Source organism: Coloeus monedula, assembly GCF_965178545.1.
Source record: "Coloeus monedula genome assembly, chromosome: 4".
Taxonomy (NCBI): domain Eukaryota; kingdom Metazoa; phylum Chordata; class Aves; order Passeriformes; family Corvidae; genus Coloeus; species Coloeus monedula.
Window position 1 is genome coordinate 21,413,428 of NC_138784.1, and position 26,179 is coordinate 21,439,606.

Sequence of the window (26,179 nt, forward strand, 5' to 3'; positions counted from 1 at the left end):
TTCTGTTGACTAACCATGTATCGACATTTGACCAGTTGGACACCAAATGGATGGAATATAAGAGTTGGTGAAATGGATCTACCCTAGAAGAGACAATAATAATGGTTTTGAAAGAAAAATTTACAGAAAATTAACTTTACAGAAAATACCAGCAATTTATTTACATAATCAGAAATAGAGACTGTTTCAGAAAAGCCAAACAATCACGTTAAAGCACTTTTAAAATCCCAAACACAGGAGATGATTATAGGTTTTATAAAAAAAATACAATCTTGACAATCTGAGTAAGTGGTTTTCCAGTTTCCTTTTTCTTTTTGGATGGGGCAGATATTTCCCTGTTCCCTAACCCTTCAATAATAATTTATTCTATATGAAGAGAGGATCCTCTTCATGTCTTCTGCAAAGATGTTTTTGGGGGTTTTTTAAGTCTCTGTGTTCATTCCTATTCAGCTGGATTTTTCCCCCCAAGTAACATATACGTCACTCCAACTCCTGGAGACAAATCAATTTGCTCCTGAAAGTAGCTCACTTGAACTGTAGCTGGGAAAGTGCTACAGGGTGAATGGAGGGAGCACGCTTGTGTTTTGTAAATTATATGCAGTTTGTGCTGTTCTGGTGCTGTGCTGCTTCTGCTCACCACATCCTGCCTTCCTGGCTACCAGCTTTCATTCTGACACCCTTGTGTCTAATGAGCAGAAGAGCAGGATGCCAGCAATATGTTCTGAAGAGCGTGAGTAATCCCTGGTGTCTGAGAATAGAATTGGGTTGAGAAACCCTATGAAAAGCCAGTAATTCCTCTTATTTCAGCCTCTCTGTGCTCTGAGTCACACTTCAGATGATAGCCCAAGGTCAGTTGACAAAGACATCTGAATTTCAGTGCAACTTAAGGGTGCATTGCCATTGCTGGGGAAAATACTTGTCCATTTAAATGTTGCCTTTTAACACAGGCAATGAACTCAACAAGGGGATTCTGCTTGCCTTGCAGCTGCTTTGGCCCTTACAATTGATAAGTTTTTCTCCAATATTTCACTCCATAAAAAGGGTCCTTCACTAGCAATGGGGGAAACTGCAAAGGAAGTATACACACGGCGAAAAAAAAGAGAGCTGAACTTCACTGGAATTTGGCAAATATTTTAATGTCTGCTTTGCCCAGGAATTTGTGTTGGCTGCTCTGGTTATAGCTGCGGTGACGGGATTCATTGGAATTTTTCTTGGATTTGACTTTCGGGAGGGTGTTCCCCAAGTGAAGCCATTTGCATTGCAGGACAAAAGCCAAGCTCTACCTAATAAATGTCACAAGCAAACACCAGTCTTTGGCAGACTTGACCACTGCTACCTGTTGCAGGGCAAACTGATGTTTCGTCTGAAGCCGGTGATGTTGTTCTGGACAGTGCTGAACCACTGGGTTTGATCCACTACAGCTGTTAATTGCAGTGGGCAGAAGTGTAAACATCCATCACCTCTAGAAATTGCATCCTCAAAACAGCTTAAAAAATTGCTTCTATTCCTATCTCCTCCAAGCCTTTTTACTAAGAACTTTACAATTAATATTACAATGGTCTTACAGCAACTGTAAATTTTGCTTGAAGGTCCTACTTTAATCTTGAAATACATCATATATTCCTTCTCCTGATAGCTTCACAGGTGCATGGGGGGTCTTATTTGGAGGAAAGAAGAAGGGGGCAAGACAGCTGTTTAGCTCCAGAAAGGATTGTCTTTCCATTCTCTGTGGAGATGGCTTCCTGGAGGTGGGTGGCCTTTTATTCATGCAGAGGGAGAGTTGCTGACAGAAATCTGTGTAGGGAAATGAGCTTTGTCCTAATTCCACTGGAATCAGCTGGGTTAGGGAGATTCTCACATGCTTTTTAAAATGAGCTCAGAATCAGTATCTTAAAAGACGTTACCATACATTAATAGAATATCTTTGCAAACACTTTTTGACTGACAGGCAATCCTAGGCTGAGGTAAGGAGTGTGCCTGACTATTAACATGGGTATTTATTTGACTACCTGCCTTCAGACAGCACATTTTAGGGCAGCTTGTCAAATGAAATGTCCACTGACTGGCTGGAATCATTACAGCAATATGGTTTTTCCTTGGGGGACAAAGCCCAAGACCAGGCCTCTTTATGATATTGCTGTTTTAGACAGAGAAGTTAAAAACTATCCCCACAGAATATAATCAGAAGAAACATCCAGAAGATTTTCTCATCCACGTGATTTCACCCTATGGTGGTTAAGAGTTGTGATGGGATTGGAGTCACAATGGTCTCAGGTTAGACAGAGAATCTGAAATTTGTTGTTTGTTTCAGATCTGAAGGCAGCTTTCATGTCTAAAACTTGTGTGTATTTCTTCAACAACATTAGACATTCTGTAAAAATTTGTCTGTTTTTAAGAGGATGAAGCTAATCAGTACAAAACAAACCAACATTGTTTCTGAGATTCTTTCCTTAGAGAGGAAAAGTTGCACAGACCCTATATGTCTCTCACAGATACCTCTGTTTTCTAATGGCATTCTGTTTAACCTTTCAACATGCTCTTCAATATTAGCCTGCTTGTAATTTTTTTTATAAATTGCACCCTGAGTTTACTACATGCTGTATTTACATCTGTGCTGTTTTTCAACTGCAGTTTTGCTATTTTTAGAGCTTTATCAATAAATAGTCATGTGGGCGGTTGTGTTTGGTTAAGGTTTTTTTTGTGAAGCTTTTTTATTATACAAAATAATCCACAAAACCCTGTCTGGACTTCTTTTGATGTCACTGGCATCTGGATCTTAATCTCTTAAGTCTTTCTTTCCAGACATCTCTTGGATGACAGGACTATTTTTATTCAGAGATACTGAATGCTGGTTATTATCATGGGAATGGTAGGTGATCACACCCACAGTACTATCCAGACTCCCTGCTGCTCTGGAGCTGCTAAAGTTTCCACTCAGAGAGAGACATGCTTTAGAAGTGCCTGAGCTGTTCGTGTACTTGTTCTATAACTTGGCACCCACCTGAGAAGACAACTGTGTTTCCTTATGTTACCTCAGTTATGCTCTTTTCTGTAGGAAAACCAAAAACCGGCTGTCTCAATCTCTCAAAAATAGGCTGCTGCATTTCATTGTCCTGACTCACCAGGAAGGTTGTCATAGTTGGAAATTTGCAGAGATGCTGTAAGCATTTGGGTGGTTGTTGAGTTTATAATCACCAATGTCCATAATGATGCTATTGCTTCATAAAGTACTCTTAAAAGTAAATGGCAACACAGCTGGTGATTTTGATCTTAATGCTTTAAAACTCTCCATCGCTCCATTAGAGGATGATGCTCACAAAAAAAAAAAAGTAACTATTGTTAAGCCACATTGAAAAACTGTCCACCTTTTCTAACAGCACAAAGCACTTCTCTTCTTGTGTCACTTGGCCGAGTATTGAGTTCTAGGCTTTTGCCCTCATCCCTCGATGTCTTATCCAGATTCCTGGAGACAGTCCAGTTCTTTCTGTTGAAGTGCTGCAGTTGCTGTAGTGCTGCAGAGCATGTATTGACAGGGAATGCTGAAATACCAGGCTCTGCTTCTGGTTGACTTTTGCTGACTGCCCTAACGATCCACCACTTCGATGCATTACATATAAATACTTCTCCTTGTCTAGTGCTTTTTGCAGAATGCCTTTCTGTTATGTTTGCAGTCTGGATTTAAAAGAAAAACAAATGTAAAGCTTCCTTTACATTAAGAAGACTAGAAAATGGTCACTGCATATTAAAACTGCTAAAAGAAAAAAATTGAGAAAATCCACAGAAAGTAGGCAAAATACTGTGTAAAATCTTCCTTAATGAACAATGGAATTTGTTCCTAATAAAAGGAACTTTAGGCCAAACCTAAATAATCTACTCTGTTCCAAATGTCTAACTAATTACTAGTTTATCCTTGAGGTAAAATCTTTGGCTTTTGCAAAGTGGAAATGGAAAACCCTGATGACTTTGCATGTTTCTGTCACAACTAACCGGGAATGAACACTCATACCTTCTGGGTTTGTTGACTGAGGTTTTGTTTGCTTGTTTCTTTTGTTTGGGGCTGTTTGTTTGTTTGCGGGATTTGGCTTTTGGGGGGGGGGGGAGGGGACAAGGGTGAGAGGGGATGGAAGGGGAGGGGTTTTTTTAGCTTAAAATATGTTTTACTCCACTTGCTTCCCAGCTTCGGACTCAGACTGTTTAGAGCTATTTTCATTTTAAAGACCCCTCCCCCAACCCATCGGAAGAACAGACAGAAGCGCGAGGGAAAAAAATCCTTTTACACGTGAAGATGGTATCAGCATCAGTATAATGATTTTCACTTTAGCAAAAAGAAAACAGCAAAGTGGTATTTGGGCTCATCGGGGGAACAAACAGAACTGTTACCACCGAACAAAGATGAACGGTATATTGTTAAGAAGACATTTCCATTCAGCACTGTACTTTTCAACACCTGTGTAGCTCACAGGAAGGGGACAGTCCCAGTTTGGGAGCTGTGCCGTGTGGTTCGCGTTGGGAAACCTCGGGACTCAGCTGAGCCGCAGTCGCTCACAGCCCCCGGCTCCCCAGCAGCCGCAGCCGTCCCGAACCCGATGCACGCTTGGACACGGCAGATGCCTTTTGTTCTGTAGCTCGCAGCTCCTCTGCATTCCTCCCACGTACGGGCTCGTATCTCATCGCCTGGTGCTGCTCTCGGCTCCCGAAAGGTAGATCCACCTTCGGCGGACCGACCGCGGGGCACGGATCTTTTGTTTTCCGCCGACAAATGAGCAATGTTAGTTAATTCGGAACACTTAGAAGTCTCGCGCTTAGAAACAAAAGAACCCCTTTTCATTTCTGTCAGGCCAGGTGGCACTGTTTGCCCCGGGGATGGCTCCGTGCGCCTGGAAGTTGGTGTTCGCAACGATGATAAAATGAACAGCTCCCGGCCGGGACAACCCGACACCGGCAACACACGACGGCAGGGTCTGCCTGTAACATAACCTCCGGAGCGAGGGAAGACCTGGTAGGAGGCATTTAGGGTTAGCACAGAGTGACAGGCACCGCACGAGAGTGGGAGAAGAGAATTTCTCTCCACAAACGGGGTGCGGGGCAGAGCCAGGCGGGGGCGGATGCTCCTGCCCGCCGGCGGCTGTCGGACCCCGAGCCCCTGAAGAGGGCGAGAGTGACCCAGAGGTGGTCAAGTTCACGGGCAGCGGGGCCGCTCGAACGGCAGCCGCCGGACGCCCGGGGCCGCTCGGGGCCGGGGCGCGTCCCCGCGGCCCCTCGGGGCCGCCCGGCTCGTCCCCGCCCGCCGCCGCCGCCGCCGGGCGGGACCATCTCTCCCCTTGGCGAGGGGGGGGCGCGCTCCGCCCCGGCTCCCCGCCTGGCCCGCCTACCCCCCGCGCGCGCAGAGCGCCCCTCCGCCTGGCGCGCGGGGTGGTCACGCCCAGCGCAGGCATTAACGCCCCCCGGCGCGGGGCGCGGGCGCCTGGGCATCCTCCGGCGGCGGCTCCTCGGCGCGGGGCGGGCGCGGAGCGGCTCCCAGCGCCAGCTCTGCGCGCTCCGCCGCCCCTCTCTGCGCCGCCGGACAACGCCATGAAGCCGGCGGTGCTGGAAGTAATGAGGATGAACCGGGTGTGCAGGATGGTCCTGGTCACTTCCGTGGGCTCCTTCATCCTCGTCATCTTCTATTTCCAAAGTATGTTGCACCCAGGTAGGGCACCGGCACCACAACCGCACCGGCATCACCGGGACCACCGGCCCCGCGGAGGGCAGCGCCCGCCCCGCTCCCCGCCGGCGCAGGTGGCGGGCGCCCCGAGAGCCCTCGCTGGCTGCCGCCGGCCCCGGCTCTCGGCTCCCGGCGCCGCTGCGGCAGGCGCGGGGCTCGGCGGCGGCGGGCGCGGCGGGCGCGGGAAGGTCGCCTTGCCCCCCGCAGAAAACTTCCCGCGGGAAGGAGGAAAGTTGGTTTATTTAAGAATTTTGTTATTTTCCGCTTTATATCGTGCCTTTGGTGAAGGGGGATGGAAGGCGACAGCGGCTGGCGAGCGCGCCGTGGCAGAGCGGCGCCGGGACCTGCCCGGACCCCGCGGGTCCCCCCCGCCGGGAGCGGGACCCCAGGTGCCGTCTCCCATCTGGGGTCGCGGGCCTTCGTCTTCCCAGCTTTTCGTTTTCGGACGTGTCAGGGACACCGCGGCCGAGCAAGGGCATCCACCACCGCCCCGACAGCTCCGCGCCGGCTCGCCCGAGTTGTCCGGAGCGCGGGGGCCACTGCCCAGCCCGGGCCATCCCTGCCCGCGGCGCTGCTGCCCGGTCCTGCCTTGTCCCGGTGTTCGGGCGGCCGAGGGGCTCCGGGTGGAGCCGCTGGCTGGGCACGGGTGTCCGCAGGGACGCAGGCTGCGGAGCGCCGTGCGGAGCGCCATGCAGGGGTGCATGGGTCACCTCGGATCCACACTCCCGGGTATACCTAATGCGACTTCAGTTTTACCGTTTCCCTCATCCTAGGGATGGAGCTGTACCGGGGGCAGCAGATGCTGGCTCCCAGGGAAGTCCCACGTAGATAGCTTCTGATTCACACAAAGGTGGGATTGGGCTGTGGAAACTTCATGCGGTGTCAGCTGTGTGCACAGACCCATCGTGAATGTTTTGCACAGCTTGGCAAAATGTGTCAAGCATGGCAAAAATAAAAAAAAAATCATTTTGTTCTGTCTGTCTGTCTGTCTGTCTCACTTTTTCCCCTTTCTGCCTGAGAAATGACGTGGAAACTGCACTTGCAGTGTCTTTTCGGAGGGATCTGACAGCTGAGCAGAGGAGCGAGGCTAGTGAGAGGGAGTGGTACCTCTTAGTAGGCCAACAGCTGCAGCTGGCAGACTGGCCGTACTCCTCAGCAGGCGAGTCTTCCCAGCCGTACCTGTTATTGTCTACTGCCAGCTCTCAAGTATCCTCGCTACAGGCATATATCTGTAGCTGATAAGGGAATTGCAGTCCAGTAAAAAGAGAAAGGATGTGTTCAGATTGACTCTTTCCCTGTTTGTGGCTACCGTAGTTGCCATATGTGTATGTGGCACTTAGAGATGTAGTTTAGTGGTGGACTTGGCAGTGCTGCACTAGTGGTTGGACTCAGTCTTAGAGGTCTTTTCCAACCTAAATCATTCTATGAAAAATGATTTTTCCTTAAAGTTGTTGGAAAGTTTTTCATCAAATCGTAGAGGCTTGCTGCACTGATAGAATTAGGAGTCAGTAGATCTGCTGCTCTGTGGTGAAGCCAAGTCCTGTTTGGTGTTTTTGTATCAGCTGCCTGCTCTTCCAGAGTTGGTATAATTTGCTTGATGAATGTGTTCTTGTATGGTGCCCATCTGTGTTAATACCTGCCAACTTCTTGGAAAAAATAGCATAATTTTTTTCTTTCCTGTTGTGTCTGCCCCATGCTTACTGGTTTCACAAGGAGTACTCGGTCCTTAGCAGACCTGGAGAAGGCTTTATTTCTGGTCTTCAAGACATCATGCAGAATTATGGATTGTAACATAGCTTCACCAGTTTAATAGAAGTGTGATATTTTAATTGGTGGAGTTCCACAGATAATAGACATATTCAGAAAATTTGGCCAAGACTTTTTATTTCCTTTGTTTCAGATGAATTATACTGCTGGAACACAAACTCAGCATGCAGTAGGTGAGAGATTAGGCTAAATATTCTTCTGTGAAATTTTGAATGTAGAAAAATCACCTTTTAAGAATTCTCAATATGCTCTATAGTTAACTGTTGGAGATTATGGCTTTATATTCATTGTATTGTGAGGCTATAAATAGGCTGAGATTTTAGTACAGTTCAAAGGATTTAGCATAAACTCCAAGGAGAGAATGCGATGCTGTGAAATCACCGGGAGGATAATGCGCACCCATTTTCTGTGTGACACATATTTAGGTTGTTAGTGTAAATGGAGTAGATCTGGAAATAAATAGATCACAACCTTTATTGTGTCTTTTTGATCATAACTGATTTGTCTTTTTTTTTTTTTTTGGTGGGCTGTTTCCATAGTGGAAACTGCTGGGAAGCTCTCAAGCCCTACTGTAGTCCTGCACAGAGTGTCCCTGTTTGGGTTACACATGGTTTGTCAGGCTTGGAGATCTGCTCTCCCAATATCTGTTATGCCAATGTATGTGTTACCATCCTGGTAGTGCAAATGATAGATGAGTGTAGAGTTCTTGAAGGGTCAGGAGAGAGGGAGGTGGTAGAGCTGTCAGTGTGGTGTACATCCGGTAGCAGATCATTTTTGGGAATTAAGTCTTTATTGTAAGATAATAACCCTTCTTCTGTGTCAGAATTCAGTGGAGCCAGACCCTGGGCAGAGTGTATGTCAGGACTGGAGGTACTAAGAGCTTTCAAAATCTCGTTTAATGTCCTTTTTGTTGTTGGAGGGCGTTTAAAATTCTAGCTGGTCTCCACTGAAGCATGTCTTCGGACGGCTGCAGGAGGGAGCTCTCTCTCATCTCTGTCTTGCCAATATGTTGTTGGTAGCTTACTATATTCTCTAGCAGAGGCGCTTTGTCATCAGAATTAGATAGAAAATTCCCACCCAAACCTTTGGGAGAGAAAATAAGGTTTTCAGATAAGCCCTCACCAAGAAGTGTCAGCTCCTTACTGTCAGTTGCCTGAGCCCCAGAGCTCTCTTGGTGAATTTCAGAAGGCTGCTTACAAAGCTTTCTCATCAGTTTTAGGTGTGAGAAAGTGAAGGTGAAAGATGCTAGAAGGCCACCAGTGATGAGTCCAACCCCCTCTGGGTTAAGATAAATGTTTATCTGTTAGATGGAGATTTTCCATTTTAGGAGACCTGAATATGGAACTCTTGTTAGAAGAGTGAGACACAAATTTCTGCTGATGGCTTTTTTTTTCGTTTGGGTTAAAAAATAAGAAAATTACATAGTTAACAGAAGCCTTTTTAAAAAACAGACAAGAAAGAACCCAAACAACACAAACACACTCTATGCCTAAAGCTGGGAAGATGAGCTTAGTTTTGTCTTTACAAAAGAGTATAATGTCTGCCCCTTGTGCTGTATCCCAAATACCAGCACATTTATATTGGAAGGAAATCAGGTGGTTTTTACTGTTTCTTCCCTTTTTTGGCTGTGTACCCATTCTTTGTTGGGAAGCCAGCTGTACACGTGCTGTTTGGTTATTGCACCTTTGCATTGTCTGAGTTTTCTCAGAGATTGCCTATGAGCTGGGAGCCCACCCTCCCAAATTAGGTTTCCCAACCAGTTGTTGGTGAGGGAAGGTGAATGGTGCTGCTCTCCATTGCTCATGACCACTGTAAAGAAAACTTTGGAGATGATCCTGGCTGTTCTGGCTTATCTGGGGCTATGTTTGTTCCTGAGGGAAGAAATGGTAGTGGGGACTTTGGTGTGTTTTCCTGTCTCCTGTCTAGCCTTTTCTGAAAAAACATGCTGCAGTGTTTGCTATAGCTGGAGATACGGCAATCTACAGCTGATTTTCCCTGTCTCTTTTGCTTGAAATATTTTTCCCCTTCGCTCTCATGCTATGTGCTATCTAGATAACTGAGTGCAAGCTGATTATTGCTCCATGCTCCTGGAACTGCTGTCTGCGTGAAATAGGTCAGTGCTGGGGTTTTAGATGACAGCCCATCATAGTTTTATCTGCTGTTTTTCCTGTGAAATCAGTTTGCTCACTAGTCTTTAGCCTGCCTACACTTTCACAGATGTGTTTGCTTTGTTCTGTAGGCTTCCCAGTTGCAGCGAGCGGGGGTACTGTGAGTCACCCAGTGCAGGCAGGAGCTGCTCTGCTGGGCTGGGGGTCACACTGGCGGTGTGCTAGGATCCCTCAAGATGTAAAATTCCTCACAAAGGCAGAATAATTAATGCTATCTTTATCTTACCTCAGACAGGTTTATGAAACTAACTTATTCTAAAGCTGATTCCCTTCCCACCTACATTTTTTTGCTCCATTTTTCATGTCCTGCTTTAGACTTGTACTGTTCTCCTGTGGATGCTAACAAAGGTTAGATCTCACAGGTCAGACTTGCCTCCTGTCCATGATCATCTCAGTTACATATGCAGCACTCTGACTGATAGCTGATGTCTGCCTTTGCTCAAATATCAGAGCAACTCAGACTGCATGAGATTTTTTCCTTATGTCTGAAGACAAGCTCACCATTGGTTTTGATGGAAGATTCTGTTTGAAAATCAATGCAGCAGTCTCCCATCTTGCAGTTGATCCTTGCTTTCTCCCTTGTTTACAAAGGAGAATTAGATCTGCAAGGCAGTTTGGTGTGTGGCATTCCTTTGATGGACCCTGTATACTGATTTTAAATTATTCTGTTTGGGATATGGAGAAATGGAGTTCATTTGACAGCCACAAGAAACTGGCCCTCATTTTGTATGCAAGGAAATCCATCCCCCAGAAACCCCGCCGTGTGCTGGATCTACTTGCTGTTGTCCCTATAAGCTTTTCATAGATTTCCATGGGACTGTCACCAGTGTGAGCAAACTTACTCTGGTCACTCTTCTCAAAGGGACTGGTAGTCTGGAATGGCTTTAAGTTGAGAGTGTAACTGCTTTTTGTATCTTGTGAAAATCCTCCTGGTTAGTGAATATTAATCTTATTAGAAGAGCAACATATCTGTTGCAGTACAAGTGAGTGTAGCTTTTTGCAACAAGTGCTTGTTGAATTTAAAAATCTGTCTCTGAATGTGTTCAAGCAAAAATTACCTGGGTAATTACTGTCGCAGTCATGTCTTATTACATTTTAACTGATCAGGATACTTATTACTCCACAATTACCTTTTCTACCGTGTAGGTTTTAATAAGCTTTTATTTTTTTTTTACTGTGTATCAGTATCAGGAAAGTATGTGCTAACTTTCAGAGCACTGACACTCTATTCACAGATGTAAAAGTGTCATGACTTAGCTAAAGTAACTTTTCCAAAGATAAAGTCAGTGTGCATGGAAACTTTGTTTTGAACTTAGCAAAATAGCATATAGAACTGAAGTGCCCAGGGCTTTTTATGAACAAATTTATGTAATTGATCAGGTGCAACTAGTATCTCAATTTTATTTCATATTCAGAAATATGACCATGTTTCTGGATTCTGAAATTGTTTCCATTACGTTTCATAAGTGACAAGTAGTTATCTTGTGCCATACCATGTAATTAACTCTAAAAGTGGTTCAGACAATTGGAAGAAATTAGATTCATGTTACTTTTTCCAAAGCCAGCACTACTGTGTTTTGTTTGACTCTGTTGCCAGATGTACTATATCAAATCCTGCCTGACAAAGCTGCTGCAGTCGTCCTTGTGTGAATGTCATTCCAGCAGTTTTTTTCCTCTCAAACCTTTTGGGCTGATGCATATGTATTATGTATCAACTCTAAGTTGATCCCGAGGGAGCTAAGGACTGGGATGGGGGACACAATGATTTGAATCTAATGGTTTTTCTTTCTGATTGTTTGTGCCATCCAAAGCAAACGTTTGAGTTCTGTGTGTGACTTGTCTAAGTGTCAACATACATAAAATGAAGCATAGATGCATGGATGAAGGGCCCAGTTGAAATCAATGAAAGGAGAAGGAGTTTTGCCCTCCACATTAAAGGAATGAAATTAAGTTCAGGGATGATGTACTTGTGTAGACCTGGTGTGTCCAGGATAAAGATGAAGAGGTGTCTGTTGTGGGTTTCTTAGATTTAACAGCCACCTACTATCTCATAAGGATAACATTTCAAAGCATGTTTGTGTTTTTTTGAATGTTTCTATTCCCTCTGTAGCCCATTCATGCAGGATCTTTGTGGACGAGGTATTTGTCCTTACAGTCACAATTCCAACTGGGTTCAGTTAATTCCTCATTATTTGTGTTTCAGTATCCAGGTTATAGATAACATCCTTTTGTTATGGGCAGAATGCTTGCATGTGACAGAGTGGTGTTTCTGGCACAAGCCTTGTGCTCTTGACTAGAAGATGAGACCACCAGAGACTGCTGCAAACCAGTGAAAGAATTAAGTTCCTAATTATCTCTGGTTAATGCCTCCAGACACAGGGATTTTCTTGGATTTCAATTTTGTGAATGTAATCAGCAGAGGATGCAGCGTGTTCCCCCTTTCATGTAATTGTTTGGCCCCTGAAACTAAGGTTTCATGGATAAATCAAAATTTTTCCCACATATACACTTGGACTCTGGGTCACTTCACTTGTGTAATGTTGTCATCCCTCACTTTTCGTTTAATGCTGATCAATGAATGTGGTTTGTTTTCTTGCCCTCTCCACATGCTTCTTCACAAAGAGTTAGCTGTTGGGGAAATTGTCTGGAGTAGATCCATTCCCTTCTGTGAAACTGAAATTGTAGGTTTCCACATGAATGACCCGTGTTAGATTTCAGCTCCCTCCCCACTGTCCTCTCGGGCTGTCACACCACCTGTAGCATCACTAGGAATTACACCTAATGGAAAGCAACCTGTACGCAGGTAATGAGCACTTATCTGTAAGGAATAAGGGAATGGAGGGTGCTGACTATCCTGTGGCAGTGTGCGTCCTCTGCTCTGCCCTTTCTGTGATGTCCAGTTCAATCCCTGCAGGCTGGTGGGGAGCCCCTCAGACAGAACATGGGAACTGCAGTTGTGTCTGTGGGAGCTGGTGTGTTTTACTGGTTCCACTCTAGGAACTTGGAGATTGAAAAGCTCTGTGGCAGCAAGCCTCAGAGAGCCAGGGTGGATGACAGGACTAATTTTTGTGATATGCTAACAGGACTTTGGATAAAAACATGGTATAAGTAGGTGCAGCACAAGCATTTGTTAATTTGCAGCAAGGAAGTTTTGTGTCCATGTGTGTCAAGAGAGGCTTCCTGTATAAAGAAATTTTGCTGTCTTATGCATTTAATATTTAAATATCAATTTTTAAAAAAAATTATGTTAAAATAGTAATGCTTTTTTTGGTTGCTTTTTACACTGTGCCCAGTGTTGGCGATGAAAGCAGATGACAGCTTTCCTTTTGGCCATATTAATTTTACACATTAGAGATGAGGTCCTGAATGAGGCATTAACATTAGGTTACAAGCATCAGAAGGGGATGCTATTTAAAATAAATAAAATTAGATGGCTGCCAGTGGAACATTTGAAGGAAAATGTTCATTAGAACACAGTGACTGACATCGAGGCTAGATTTGGAAACTTAGTATTTCATGTCTTTTCCCCTGACAAATTTGAATCTGTGGATTAAAAAGCTGAGTATGAGCACTTATAAAATGCTGACTGGAAAAAAAAGAGGGCTATGCACACAAATGTGTGTGAATGTGCACATGCACTCCCCCATCTTCCCACCTCCTACAAAATCTGTAGTTGGTGGCCCAGGTAATCCAAATGCATTGACTTCTGAAGTGCAAACCCTTTTCTCCTAAAAAGGCTGCTGTAAGGAGTATGAAGTTCTTTGATATTAAAAGAAATCCCAGAAGTGCCAAGGGCCCCACATAGGTGCCTTTGTTATTTTACTAATTGAAATGAGCAGTAAGTGTGGTTTCTCATTTCTGTTATTGTTCCTCAATTTACACATTTGGGAACACCCAGGTTGAGAGAGGAATGATTTTATGAATTCTGTCTAGGCTGTAGAAGAGCAAGGATTTTTATAATTTATCAGTGTATCAGTTTAAACAGTAAGAGTACCTCTTCAAGGTAGCCTTCATCTTGTTTGTGCCAGGCTGTAGACACTGAAGGATGACTTTGCTCCGTTACTATCAATCACCACTGCGATGGCTTCACACTCCTATGAAAAAATGTAAAAGAAGGTGCTGGGGGAAATGGAAAATACAAACAATGCAATCGAGCAGAATTTCTCACAGCACTGTGATTCTGGGGGTTTGGGAGATGGTAACTCTATCCAGCAAATGTCATGGAGGTAGGTGGACTGCACTGTGCAAAAACAGGTGCGAAATGCTCACATCCAGTAAATGTTGTCTGCTCTTCGTTTGGCAGCGAGAGGTAGCCTTGGTTTCAAGGATGTGAGTAAAGTGATCGATGTGTGGTTTTGCAGGATCAGGCCCCCCCCCTCGTCTCTCTTCTCCAGGAGGTGAAAGAGCAGCATCTCATCCTCAGCCATGCTTAATCTGCAAAGGAACTGCTGCATTGTCTCAGGCTAAAAGATGCCCTCCTTAGTCATCTTAATATCAAAAGATTGTGTCTTTTTATCTTATTTGGCTGAGTGGTAGGAGACTATAGATTTTAATTGCAGAGTCCACATATAAAATCCACAAGGAATAAAAGGCTTTGTTGGGTTTCAATCCCCTTCTCGAACACACTGTACTCTGTAAAAAGCAGAGAACTGTGGGATTCTTTTTTTTCCCCCACTTTTATTTGTTTTTAAGACATGGACATTCAAGATACATTTTGTAGATGGTAAAAAGGTGGCCTTCAGGACCCTTGAAGTAATGCCTTCTGAATTCATGCCATAAATGACATAGTAGCCAGAAATTTTCATGCTTTTTTGACTGATAGATGTTTGCATAAAGGAATCAAAAACTTTAAAATGGATAGCTTGTAGGGATTTTTGAATTAGGGAAGGTAGACATATAATTAATAAGGTGACTGTAATTGGATCTCACAGATGATCTTAACTGTAATACCTTGTCTTAAAACAAAGAGCTTTAGGTAGTTAAAATCCTTTTAAAGACTATTTGCATTATAGTGCTTTAAAGCTGATTGGTATGCAGGCAGAACAAAAATGTCTGTATTATCTGAAGTGACCTGACACGGAATAGCACATTCTGCACCCACGCTGGTGGGTACCAGGAGCCGAATATGTCCTTCTAGTAATCTGTATTTTTACAGCCTGTGTTGGAAGTGGGAGCAGGGAATTTATAGTAACTGAGGAGGAGGGCATTAACGCTTTTTAAACACTCGGTGATTAATCAAATGTGTCAGTTGGGGTCATAAATACAAAACTGATAAAGCCTGTCTTGATTATGTATTTTGGTCTTGATTAACTTCTAGAATACATTTGAGTTTCCAGATGGTGAGATAAGCGTTTTATCTTTAGAATTAAGCACGTGTATGCGTGCACATAATTATGAAGTTGAAGTAATTGCTAATCAAGTGGGGCAATACATCAGAGAATGATGGACTGCAAGGGTGACTGTGGACACCTGCACTCAGCCTCCCAGGCATTGCTGTGTCCCACTCCCTGGTTTCATTAATTGTTACAGGATCAGTCAGCTGGACGTGCAGAATTCCTGCCACCATGGCACTGGCAATCCTGTGGGCTGTGCCAGATGATCTCTGCCTCTCCACATTCCTTCTCTTCACAAGTCTTGCTTGTCCTTTGTGGCAAGGTTAGGGAAGCTCAGGTAGGGTGAACATGGCTCCCTGCTAGGCTGTTGGGTTTGGGGTTTTGTTTTGGGCAAGCCATAAGATTTTACTACTTTTTTTCATGAAAGGAGTACACTGAGTGGTTTGAATTTTCTGATGGGTGGACAGCACGAGGTCTGCGTGATGGACTGGATGAGACAGTGGTTGCTTTTCAGTTGATTTCAGTGAGTACTGGGTCAGGTCTACCGTGCTGGAGCAGAGGATTTTGGATTACACAAAAGGCACACGTTCCCCTTGGAGGTAGAAATACAGGATTGCAGGCTTGCATGAAGCCCTGGACTGTTTCTGCCCTGTAAATCTGGGTCAGTTCCATTGACTAGGTTTGATCAATTCTGGATCAAAGGTGCTGTAACAAGGAGCAGAATTTGTCCCTCTGTGTTTTCCTACAGAGCAATATACAGTAGAACAACAGCACTGCTTGTCCTTATTATTATCCAACACCACTTATTTGTCCTTTCTACAGTCAAGTGAATGGAAATTTTTTTTTCCTGTAGAGATACATGCTTGAAGTATTGAGAGGGGTGCTGCCTGTTTTCAATAGTTTCAGTAGAAATTACATTGACAGACAAGCTATATGTAACTATCAGCATGCAGATCATCAATAGGATCGAAGCGTTCTTGTCCTGCTGTAGAGCTGCTCTGTCTCATGCAGAAAAGGCTATTAATATTTCTGGTGCAACAGCAAAAATGTAATTGCATTAAAGAAAAAAATGAGAAAAAGTTGGGGCTTCTGGAGCTATTAACTATTTTGAGATAAAACTCTTATGAGATACTAAATTAGCTGAAATAGATGATATAAGACAGACGTGGTTTAATTAAAATTGTCTTCATATTTGGCTGTCTCGAGCTAGCTTGTGATTTTTGGTGTTTTGTTTATTTTTTTTCCCCTTTTCTCCTTCCTCCCACCCAGAACTCATCAGTGTTTCTGGTGAGTCTTTCTCTGTTCTGTTCCTGTTTCCTGAGCACTTTTTCTTAAAATCTTCCAGAGTAGAGAAAGGAGAATTTTTGCAGACGATGCCAGGAGAGTTTGCAAAACAAAAATATACACGGGGCTATTGTGTCTGAATGATTAGTAATGCATGAAGTCCATACATCAGTATAATGTCAGTGACTTACAACCTCATCCATCTCCAGAATGCTACAGCCAGTGTGGTAACACATTACTGTGAGAACTCTTTGTGCAGCTAGAAATGTGTCTCATTCCCCTCAGTGTGCTTGGGCACCAAGGGAAACAGGCCATAATTCTTGTATGTCCAAACTCGCTGGGGTTTTTTCCCACTGCCAGTCTTTACAGAGGCTTTTCCCCCCTTCATTTTAGGGGTTTTTTTTTGTACTCTTCAGACCTTTTGCTTGTTTCTGCATTCATTGGGATGTGACCAAGAGATTTATTTCATGCTCCCTTTCCAGCTGTGAGGGGATCTCTTGTCATCAGCTTGTACCTCAGCCACTCTTACCTTGCCAGAATGGTTTATGCCTGGTGTAATTTTTCAGCATTTTGGGAGCCTGGAATCACACTGAGTGTCACGTCATGTGTGTTGTATATTGGTTAATGGTGAGTCTGTGCTTTCCTGCTGTCTGTTGCAGTTGAAAGCTTTCACTGGGAGCAAGTTAGGAGCAGTGTTTCTGGAAATCTTTGTGAATTTGGGTCCAAATCTTCTTCTGGGGCAGTAATACTTCATTTAATCAGAAGGCTTAAAAATGGTCCACAAAGTATGTCCATACATTCTTTTTCACTCTACAGCTAGGGAAACTGGGTTGTGCCCCAGGGCATCTGAGTTTTGATGCTAGGTTACAGATGTGCTCTGGTTGTACTACAGAGCACAGGCATAAATGGTTCTTGTTTCTAATTTTTCATTGTTTTGTCTTTATGTTTGGGTTTCTAAAGTGTAAATCTTCCCTGTGTATGCCCTAACAAATGTTGAGTGGCCTTGCTTTTCTTGATCAGAAGTTGAAGGCATACTTGAAGGGAAAACATCAAAGGTCCTCACTAGCTCTTGGGAAGTTATTCTGCTTGGTGGCTTCTCATGCTTCAGCATTGCATGCCCAGCTTGGAGGCAGGTTGCAGAAACAGAGCTTGGAAGTGAGCAGCAAAATGCTCCCCTTCCCAAGCTGAGTACAGGGAAATTCGCTATGGAGGAAACATCATCTTTGGTGCTTCTACTACTTGGGATGGAGACATTGTCCAGGAGCACAGTGTTGCTTAATGGAACTAGACAGTGTTGTGCTTGGACAGCTTTTGCCAGTGAAAGTTTTACTGGATCAGTATAGGTAGGAAAAAAGGCCTGCCTCTTCCCTTTTCATTTTCTTTTACCTCTGTGTCCAGGTCTGCTAGAGGTTTTGCCAGCAAATCTAAGTTTACTAAAACAAGGATGAGAAAAAAAGAGCACATACAATGAAATCATATCCTTTCTATCGTCTTGCTCTGTCAGCAAAGCTTTTCATGTTGACCAAGGCTGATGTGCATGAGGCATCCTGGGTTTTTATTCATGCATCCATGTTTATTAAAATATTGCCTCTCTGTAAAGTACATTGTCCCTGCACTTCGCTCATTCTTCTCTTACTGCAGTTTTAAAGTCAAAGTTGGGAAGGTATCATCAGCTATCTCTGTGAGGGGCTGCATCTGCTGGCTGATGCTCTCTTAGATCCTTCCCTTTTATTAGACCTCCATGCTTTCTGTGGTGGCTGTGGGACATTGCTGTTCATTCCTTGAAAAAGAAAACCTTGGTACAGCATTTCATGCATGTATTTGCTCAGAGCCGCCTCAGATTTAAATCTAGCATCTTTTTCAGTTCCTGTGAAGGACTGGGGCATTGGAAGAAATGCTTCATGCAGTGCAAGGTGGAGAAATGGAAGCTACTTAACATATTTGAAAGGGTAGTTTTACCTCAGTCTTGGAAACATAAAAAATTTCCCATCTATCTTGCTGAATGTGCATGACTGTTTCCCACAAGTGCACAGGACTAAGAGCTGCAGTGAGGCATTTCGAAGAGATGGACTTCTTGTCTTAACTGAAAGGCATCTAGGAATGCTTTTCTTCCTGCCTTTTTTCTCCCCTGCTGACCTGTAAGTTTCTGTGTCCCCCTCATAGTCAAACAAGCATAGTAAAAATATATATCTGTGTCTGAAGTTCTGGTGTTTATTTGCTTCTTGCTCATCTGTCAGATTAATTTTGCATTGAATTATGAAAAATGTTGCTATGTCACGAGTTGTGGCTGGTAGTAGATTGCTTGCACACTACATCTGTTCAAATGTTCAGGAAAGGGACTACTTTAAAATTTCAGTTCTAGCCTAAAAATACACGTGGAGTCTTTTTTTCACGTTTAACTTCCTTGCTGGAAATAGCAGGGTTCTGTCATGTTTGTAGGCACTTTTAAGCGCACCATAGTTATGTAGCAAACTGAAAAAATGTGTACCCATCTTCCTCAAGTGAGGGCATGTGGCAATGGTGCTATGGCCACATCAAATCCTGCACACATGGAAATTACAGGAGCTGGGTTTTGAGCAGACACCCAGTGTTTACATGCTTAATTTATGTAATAGCCCTTTCAGTTCCCATCTGTTCCTGTGCCCTTTGGCAAATGGGTTTGCGGTTTTCTAACACATGAAAATGTTGTCAAGTTCAGGGAATAAGACTCGGATTTTATTTAATTGCTTCTTTCTTTGTCTGTTATAAGTTGGTCCTTAGGGAGAAGAGGTTGACCCCAGGAAGCAGGGAAGCTTTGTCTTCCCAGGCTGCCAATAATCTCTGAGTACAACTCAAGGTTGAGGTGTCAAAGTTGCAAGCTGAGCACTTATGCCCCAAATACATCTCACTGTCTCATATGCAAGTGAGGCAGCTGCAAGGGGGTTGTGCTGGAAATGAAGCTGATCTGAGAACCCCACATTTGTGTTTCTGCACTCATGGCTGAAGTGTGACTGGGACTTCTTGTGAAGGGTGTTGATCTAGAACAGAGAGTGCAAAGATGAGTTCCTATTTGAGTGGACCGTAGCAATTGGCTGTCAGGAAAGAGGGGTCGGTTTCTGCCTTGCTTTTATCTGTTCTTGCTCTTCTGCAGTGCCAGGGCACACTCCATCTCTGTGGCTCAGCTGAAGCAGTGGGTCCTGTGGCAGACACAGTGCAGACCAGAACTTGAGGGCAGGAGTCTGATGGGCCTGACATGCAGTGGCAACAATGATGTGTGTAATAGAGCTTCTCTGAACCTGTGCAGTTCAGCATAGCTAGGGGGTATCACCAGCACAACAGAAAAGCAAATTACTGCTGAAAACAATTGCTGGCTACCAAAACTGATAATTCTGACAGATTTATTCAAAGTCAAGTGTGAGCCTGTGTATGACCCCAATTACCACCTCACTTCTGCGGTTGGTTTGAAATGGGTTTGTGTCCGATACAGGCTTCATGGGAGCTCCAAGGTATGGGTGGAGAGAACACTCCTCTTCTCATTACTGCTGGAGTAAGGATATGTACACCTGTGTCTGCAGCATGGTAAGCCAAGCACAGGTTGTCCATAGCTTCCCACTTGTGTCCTTCACTGTGTATCTTGAAATGCCTTACACCAACACTGTGAGCTTGTGCTTGGAAAGTTGGTCATGTGGCATCCTTCCTGGAACAGGCAGTGTCCTGCTTTGTAGGGCACTGGGCTGAGCTGCCTCTGTGTGTGCTCTCGTGACATCTGTGTTGGGATGAGCTGTGGGTCATCTGCTGTGCTTGGAGACCAGGTTGCAGTAAACTGACCAAATCAGTAAAACTAACCTCCTTCCTAGCATATACCCATAACTTCAGGAAGTGGTTGGAGGACCTGGGAGTTCAACCTAGTTAGCTCCAGGCTTACTACTGAATGATCATGTCTTTGGACAATGTCAGTGGAACAAGGACAAGCAAGCTGGCAAGGAAGAGATGGTCCTGGTGACAGGTGCAACTCTAGGGAGGTTGGTCAGGGCAGTTGAGATCTCTTGGTGCCCTCAGGGTCCTGGCAGTAGGCTTGCTTTTTATGATCTACTAACCAACTTCTTCAGAAGTTCTTCTGGCAGCCCTCACAGATGGCCTTGTGCTGCAGAGGAGCCCAGAGACAAGTGGTATGCAGTGAGAAGAATTTGCTGTGCCAGTTGTTCCATCACCATGGTCGTAAGGGTTTCATGTTTTCTGTAATGGGTTACAGTAAACCTTGACTCTTAGAGTTTCCCAGTTTTGGATGCTAAATGAGAGGATACTTTCAGGGCAGAAAGGAAAGGCATTACCTAGGAGAAACAATCCCTGCTAGGGGAATCTATTTCATCAGGAATATTTATTCAAAGGAAAACCAGTTATTTTCTGCTAAATGGATACACATAGCCTGGCATGTGTGCACAGAGGGCAGGACTGCGTTCCAAGCGTGTGATCCCTGGCAGAGTTAGCTGGTGACATGCAAGAACACTGAAGGTCATGGCTTTGTTGCTTCCTCTTCTGCCTGCTAGCCCTTTTGTCTCGCTCTGGTGGTGCTGGCATGCAAACTACACCATGCTACTCCATGCTGGGCCATTCCTTACAGTTCATGTTGGTGTGCCTCTCGAGCTGGAACTGGTGGTGAAGCAGGTAAAACCTGATCAAAGCACATGTCTAATTGAATTTTTAGATCTTGCTTTAAAAATGTGGGATTTTCAAATACTCCCATTAGTGGGCATTAGTACTGAGGAGAAATATGTCACCAGGTAGGGTTTTTTGAGTCAGAATTTCAGTGTAATTAAAAAGAGATTACTGAACTTAATATCATTAAAAGAAATGCTTTCATGAAATAAAGAACACCACTGGAACCTCTGGGTGCACGTAGGAAGTGTGCTGAGCCACTGCCTGCAGCTTGGTGTTAAGGCAAGAGAAGCATTTTTTTTAAGTACGGAAAAAGGGAGCAGCTGCACACTGGGGCTTCTTGCTCTTTGCTCTGCAGAAGGTTCGTTTGGAGGGAGAGAATTGTACTTCTGAAGGAGTAAGCAGAAGAAACATATGTGGGTTCAACTAAGAAGTGTCAACCTAACTAGCAACGGATTCTGCAGTTTGTATTGGAATAATCAACTGATAAGTAAAATTTTAATTATTAATGTACATTTTTATCCTTTTGCCATGCATCCTAGTTAATTGCAAATGAATATTCTTCTGCAGTGTTGCAGTGCTTTTCATTCTGACAGTCACCACCTTAGGGCCGGGTTATCAGTGCTAACGCGTACTTCAAATTAAATTGGGAGGTAACAGTGAGAGCAGCTTATCTTCAGTAGTAAGGACAAGTTCCCCTAATTCTCAATCATGTGTCACTCAATTCAATTATGACAGGAATATATTAATCTTTTCTTGTGAGCAATTTAGTATGCCCCTTTCTACAGCTAAGGGTTGCATTTTTATGAAGCATTATTGATTAATATTTTTAGGGTTTGTGTTTTACCAGAAGTTATTCTTAGCTGTAATTTCTGTCTTGTACTTGACTGCTTTTCCTTTTCCTGAAATGTTATTCAGGGGCAATACCTCTGAAGGAGGAAGATATTTCCTCCTGTGCACAGGACTGGGAAGGACAAGTAATTAGTTGACAGGATGGCCAAGAATTTTTAGAAGCTGTAGGAGAGTTAGGACTTTTCTAGCAAGACTGACAGTGAATTTGTTTGGTATTTTTATTTTGGTCTTTCCAGCGTTGCTGTAGAACTGCAATGGCATAAGGAGTTGTGCTGCTTGGCTTTGCCAGGGACTGTTACAGTGCTGGAAGTAAGTGCAGGCTACGGGGGTTGCCAGATCTCCTTGAAGGGAGGCAAGCAGAGAAAACAGATACATCACTGATGTGAAAAACAAATGAATCTTGTTTTATCTTCATATATTGTCAGCAAAAAAAAAAAAAATTCCTGATTTATGTTAGTCTGAAAGAGACAGATTTCATGGTATCAAAGAGCTCAATCTTGAGCTTGGACTTGTAGTGAAGCCAAACTGTAAATGGAAAGTTTGTCAAGTGATCTGGCTGTAAAAATTTAGATTTGAGGAAGGAGAATTTAAATTTATGTCAATTTATACCATGTTAATCTCTGCAAAGGAGATCTTAATTGCAAGACTGACAATTTGAGTCATGTTTGAAATTGATTCAGAGATTGGTCCTTGATAACTTTGGATCTGTTTCCAAAGGTGGCTTATGAGTTGGGATTGAGGATCAAAGCCTAAATGTCACTTTGTTTCAAGCTTGAGTGTCAGACTGAGGCATCATGTTTTAAAGTGGGGTTTTGTTGCATACTGTAACTTGAAGTGAAAAATTCAGTATTGTACTGAAAATATTCAGTCTTCGAGGCTTAAAAGACTTATTGAAGATGAAGATGAAACTGTTTGTGTACTTGTAAGCATTATAAGAAGAGACCTCAGTAAAAATAAAGAAGTGCAAGTGGCACAGAGAATTCTGGCAAAAGAGAATCATTGCTATGGAGTTAAAAGATGGATGTTTGAAGGCAAAGGCTTTACCTGTGTTTGAAGTTGTAGCATTTGTGAGTAGGGGTGTGCTGCCTTCCCTCAGGGAGGGAGGCTGGGCAGGGTTTGGTAGCCTTCAGAGGACAGCAGCTTTGGTGGGAGATAGTCACTTGTAGCTGCTGCTGCATCGTTGTGTAGAACTAATGTATTTATGGCTAACAGAGTGATGAAAAGCCAATCCAGGGAACGTTTTCAGAAACGTGCCTACAGACATGCCTGTAGCTGGAAGTTGCACCTTTAAATCACCCTTACAGACACAGCTTTCCAAATCAAGTCATTGGCATAGCTGAAGTGCAGGAAACATTCATCCCATAGAATCATCTTCCTGCCTTTCCTCACCTGTGTGAGGTACTACAGTGTGACAGCTGGGAGGTGAGGATGAACAGCATGGGACTGCCAGGAGGTCACAGGTGGAGAGCGTAGAGAAATGCTGTGAAAAGAATCGAGGCTAAAACAATTGCATGCACATTTGAAGGGGGAGTCTGTTCATTTGCTTGAGCCCTTTTTGTATTTCTTACATTAGTTTTCTGTGTGTCACCTGATACAGTTGTCTTTGCCCTGGTCAGTCTGCTCCCACCCCACTGCTGTGGCATCTCTGGCACGTGCCTGTTTGATCAGGCAGTTCATCAGAATCATGTTTTTTGGAGGGGTGTGTGTGCAAGTGTGTGTCCCAGGTAGTTTTTAGGGAGTGTGATGCCTTGGGCCAGGAGGTCAGTGTCGTGTGAGAGCTGCTGGGGAGGTGCAGGTGCCAACAGGCAGCAAGGTTGGGGTAGGTGACACCGTGCCCAGTTGCAGCCAGATGAACCTCTCGGTGAGCTGACAGGGTGGCCCTACGTTGGCTCCATCAGAGCTGGATGAGTTTCAGCAAGAAGCAGATTTACTGTCGTCTCTAATAAGTTTCTTCCTTCTATTTTCCCTTTCCAGTAAGTCAGTCTGGAGTGGACTGTAACAGAGCCAGTTAAAGATTGGTACAGGGGAAGAGGCATGTCTGTTTAGAAATGGCAAAGAGTGCAACATTTGGCAATAACGGCTGTGTCTTTTTTGGCAGGATCCAAAGAGCTCAAGAAAGCGTTTTCTCTTCATTAGTGGTCTAAATTTTATGATCGCCCCTGTGTTTTGGAAGCATTCTCGGCAAGGATGAGATGATGGAATTCCATAAATCCAAGATTTCCTATTTTTTTACGAAGAACTTTTGAAGCTTTGAATGTGGACTGGGTGCTGAAAATGTTCTGTTGTAGGTCACCTCTACATCTCCCTCGGGCACAGAGAGCACTGAAAGCCAAGCGGATCTGTGTCAGTCTAAGCTGCTTTAGGGTCTGCTGTCAAGCGAAGGCTTCCTGGGAATGCTCTGTGATGTGGACACAAATGAGATGAGAAAGGTTTTTTCTTTTATTTTTATTTAACTTTTTTATTTCAAGCTCAGTGTAAGCTCTCTGACCTCCAACATGCTCCTAACAACATAGTTTTCGGTGATTCTAGGAAACCTTTATTTTGTTTCAAACTGTCTCTGGTAGCTTTGAACAAGCCCCAGAGTCTTAATTAAACATTTTTGATCAGGCATGACTTCACAGCAAGTCAAATCCTTTGGCTGTGGTGTTTTGTTTTATTTAATCACTGGACTATTTCTCTGTATAGAACACTGCAGCACTCCCATCTGACTTCCTTTGTTAGTATTCCATTAAAAATTATTTTAACTGACCTTTTTCTGTCTTTATTCAACTTTTCAGTGACCTATTCCTTCCTTTCCCTTTTCCGATCTCCTGCTGCAAAATTTTCAAAGAAGTTGAAACTTAAGGAAGATGAAACTGTGAGTTCTGTCTGCTTTACCCAATTGAGATGAAATTGTGTCCCTCAGATGGCTCCCAGTGAAGCAGAGAAAATAAACTTTGCGAGTCCCCATTTTTCAGAAAGGAGCCCATGGCACTGAGCTGTGGGGATTGGTGTCCCCTCTGCCTTGTGAAGCTGTTCTGCTTGGCCAAGGGAGTCAGCCAAAATGACTTTATATCCTGGTGGTTATGCCCTCTCCTTCCAGCACCTTTAATTGCTGTCCTTAATGAACAGTTTGTTTCTTGCTTTCATAGCTACTTTGTGTTAGAGAAATTCAGCAAAATGAGAGAGGAAAAAAACTTAAAAGCCCTTTGTGTGTGTGTAAAATTGTGAAAAACTATTTAAGAAGAAACTAAAAGAAAAGTTTCTCATGATTTTGTCACCGAGCTACAACAATTTTTTTTATAGCATGGTTTTATAGGATCACTATCAGCTGGCTGACCTACAGCATCTGAAATTGCCAGTTCTCCACGGGAAAGTTCAAAGTGCCTGGCAGCTCAGTTCTGAGCTCTGCCTTCTGCTTTCCCACTTAGTGTCATTAGCCTGATTTGATAACACTTTTCAGACTCCATAGTTGAGATACTGAGATTGAAACTTGACCCATCTTCTGAGAATTCCAAGAATTTAATATGTAAAATATTTACAAAATGCTAATGGATTCTTAGACTGCTCATGTGTATGATTTATTTAAGTCAAAATCTGCCCTTCTGGGGTGACAACCAGTCTTCCTTTCCAGGGACTGCTGTTTACTTATCTAGTTATATATACATATATATTAAAGATCACCTACTGAGTCATCCTGGTCCATGCTGAGCACTTCTCACTTATTTGCATCCTTTGCTTCTAAGTTGTGCTGCCTGGTATGGCTGTGGTTGTATTAGGATCTCTACAGAGTAGGAAATCTGTGAGCACAGTGAGACCTAATTTGAATTCAATATCTGAAGAAAGCATGCAAACCTGAATTCAGAAGTTCTCTGTAAGACAACCACCTAAGTGCAAGATGCCTCCTGTATGTTTTGTTGCAGATGGGAAAGAAGTTGTGCATGCACTAGTAGAGTAGCATTTGTTCTGGTGTCTGAACGTTCTCAGCACTATCTGATGATAGGCCCAGGAGGCTGTAAAAATAGTGGTTTAAAGTGCTGAATACTCCCAGGATTACTGGGTGAGGGCCTCATGCTGGAGACATTTGCCTGTATCAATACATTTTACACTTCTATGCAGTGCCACCATGTATATTTGGTTGAGTTTGTTGCTAAGGAACTTGGAACCTTTTCTAATTTGATGTGAAATAAATGGTACTGGATGATGTTGAGATGAAGAACTAGAATGCAGTCCATGTTAATTTTATCAGTGAATTTTTATGTGAATTCTATATCTAATATAAGGGAACAACACCAAAATAGATTTGGCATGTGCTTTATGTTGGCTGAGGGCATGCAGGGTTTTAATCTAATTTGTGACAATGGGTATGAAGCATCAGTTGGCAACTGAGGGTGTTCCCTTTATAAACATGCTTTTCCAACATGCTGTGCTTTTCCTGCTGCATCTCATGCTTTATG

General features: G+C 43.6%; 1 protein-coding gene across 2 annotated transcripts in view; it reads left to right on the plus strand.

Annotated features, from left to right (window-relative positions):
* Positions 1-5,571: 5,571 nt before the first annotated feature.
* Positions 5,572-26,179, plus strand: part of CHST11 (carbohydrate sulfotransferase 11) — a gene marked incomplete at both ends in the record, with an annotated part of 152,098 nt that continues 131,490 nt past the window's right edge. The window contains one exon of one of the 2 annotated variants that reach the window (XM_082280457.1): positions 5,572-5,689. In XM_082280457.1, coding sequence (XP_082136583.1) covers positions 5,572-5,689 — 118 coding nt within the window. The remainder of the gene's footprint in view (positions 5,690-26,179) is intronic. The other variant, XM_082280458.1, reaches the window with a different exon arrangement.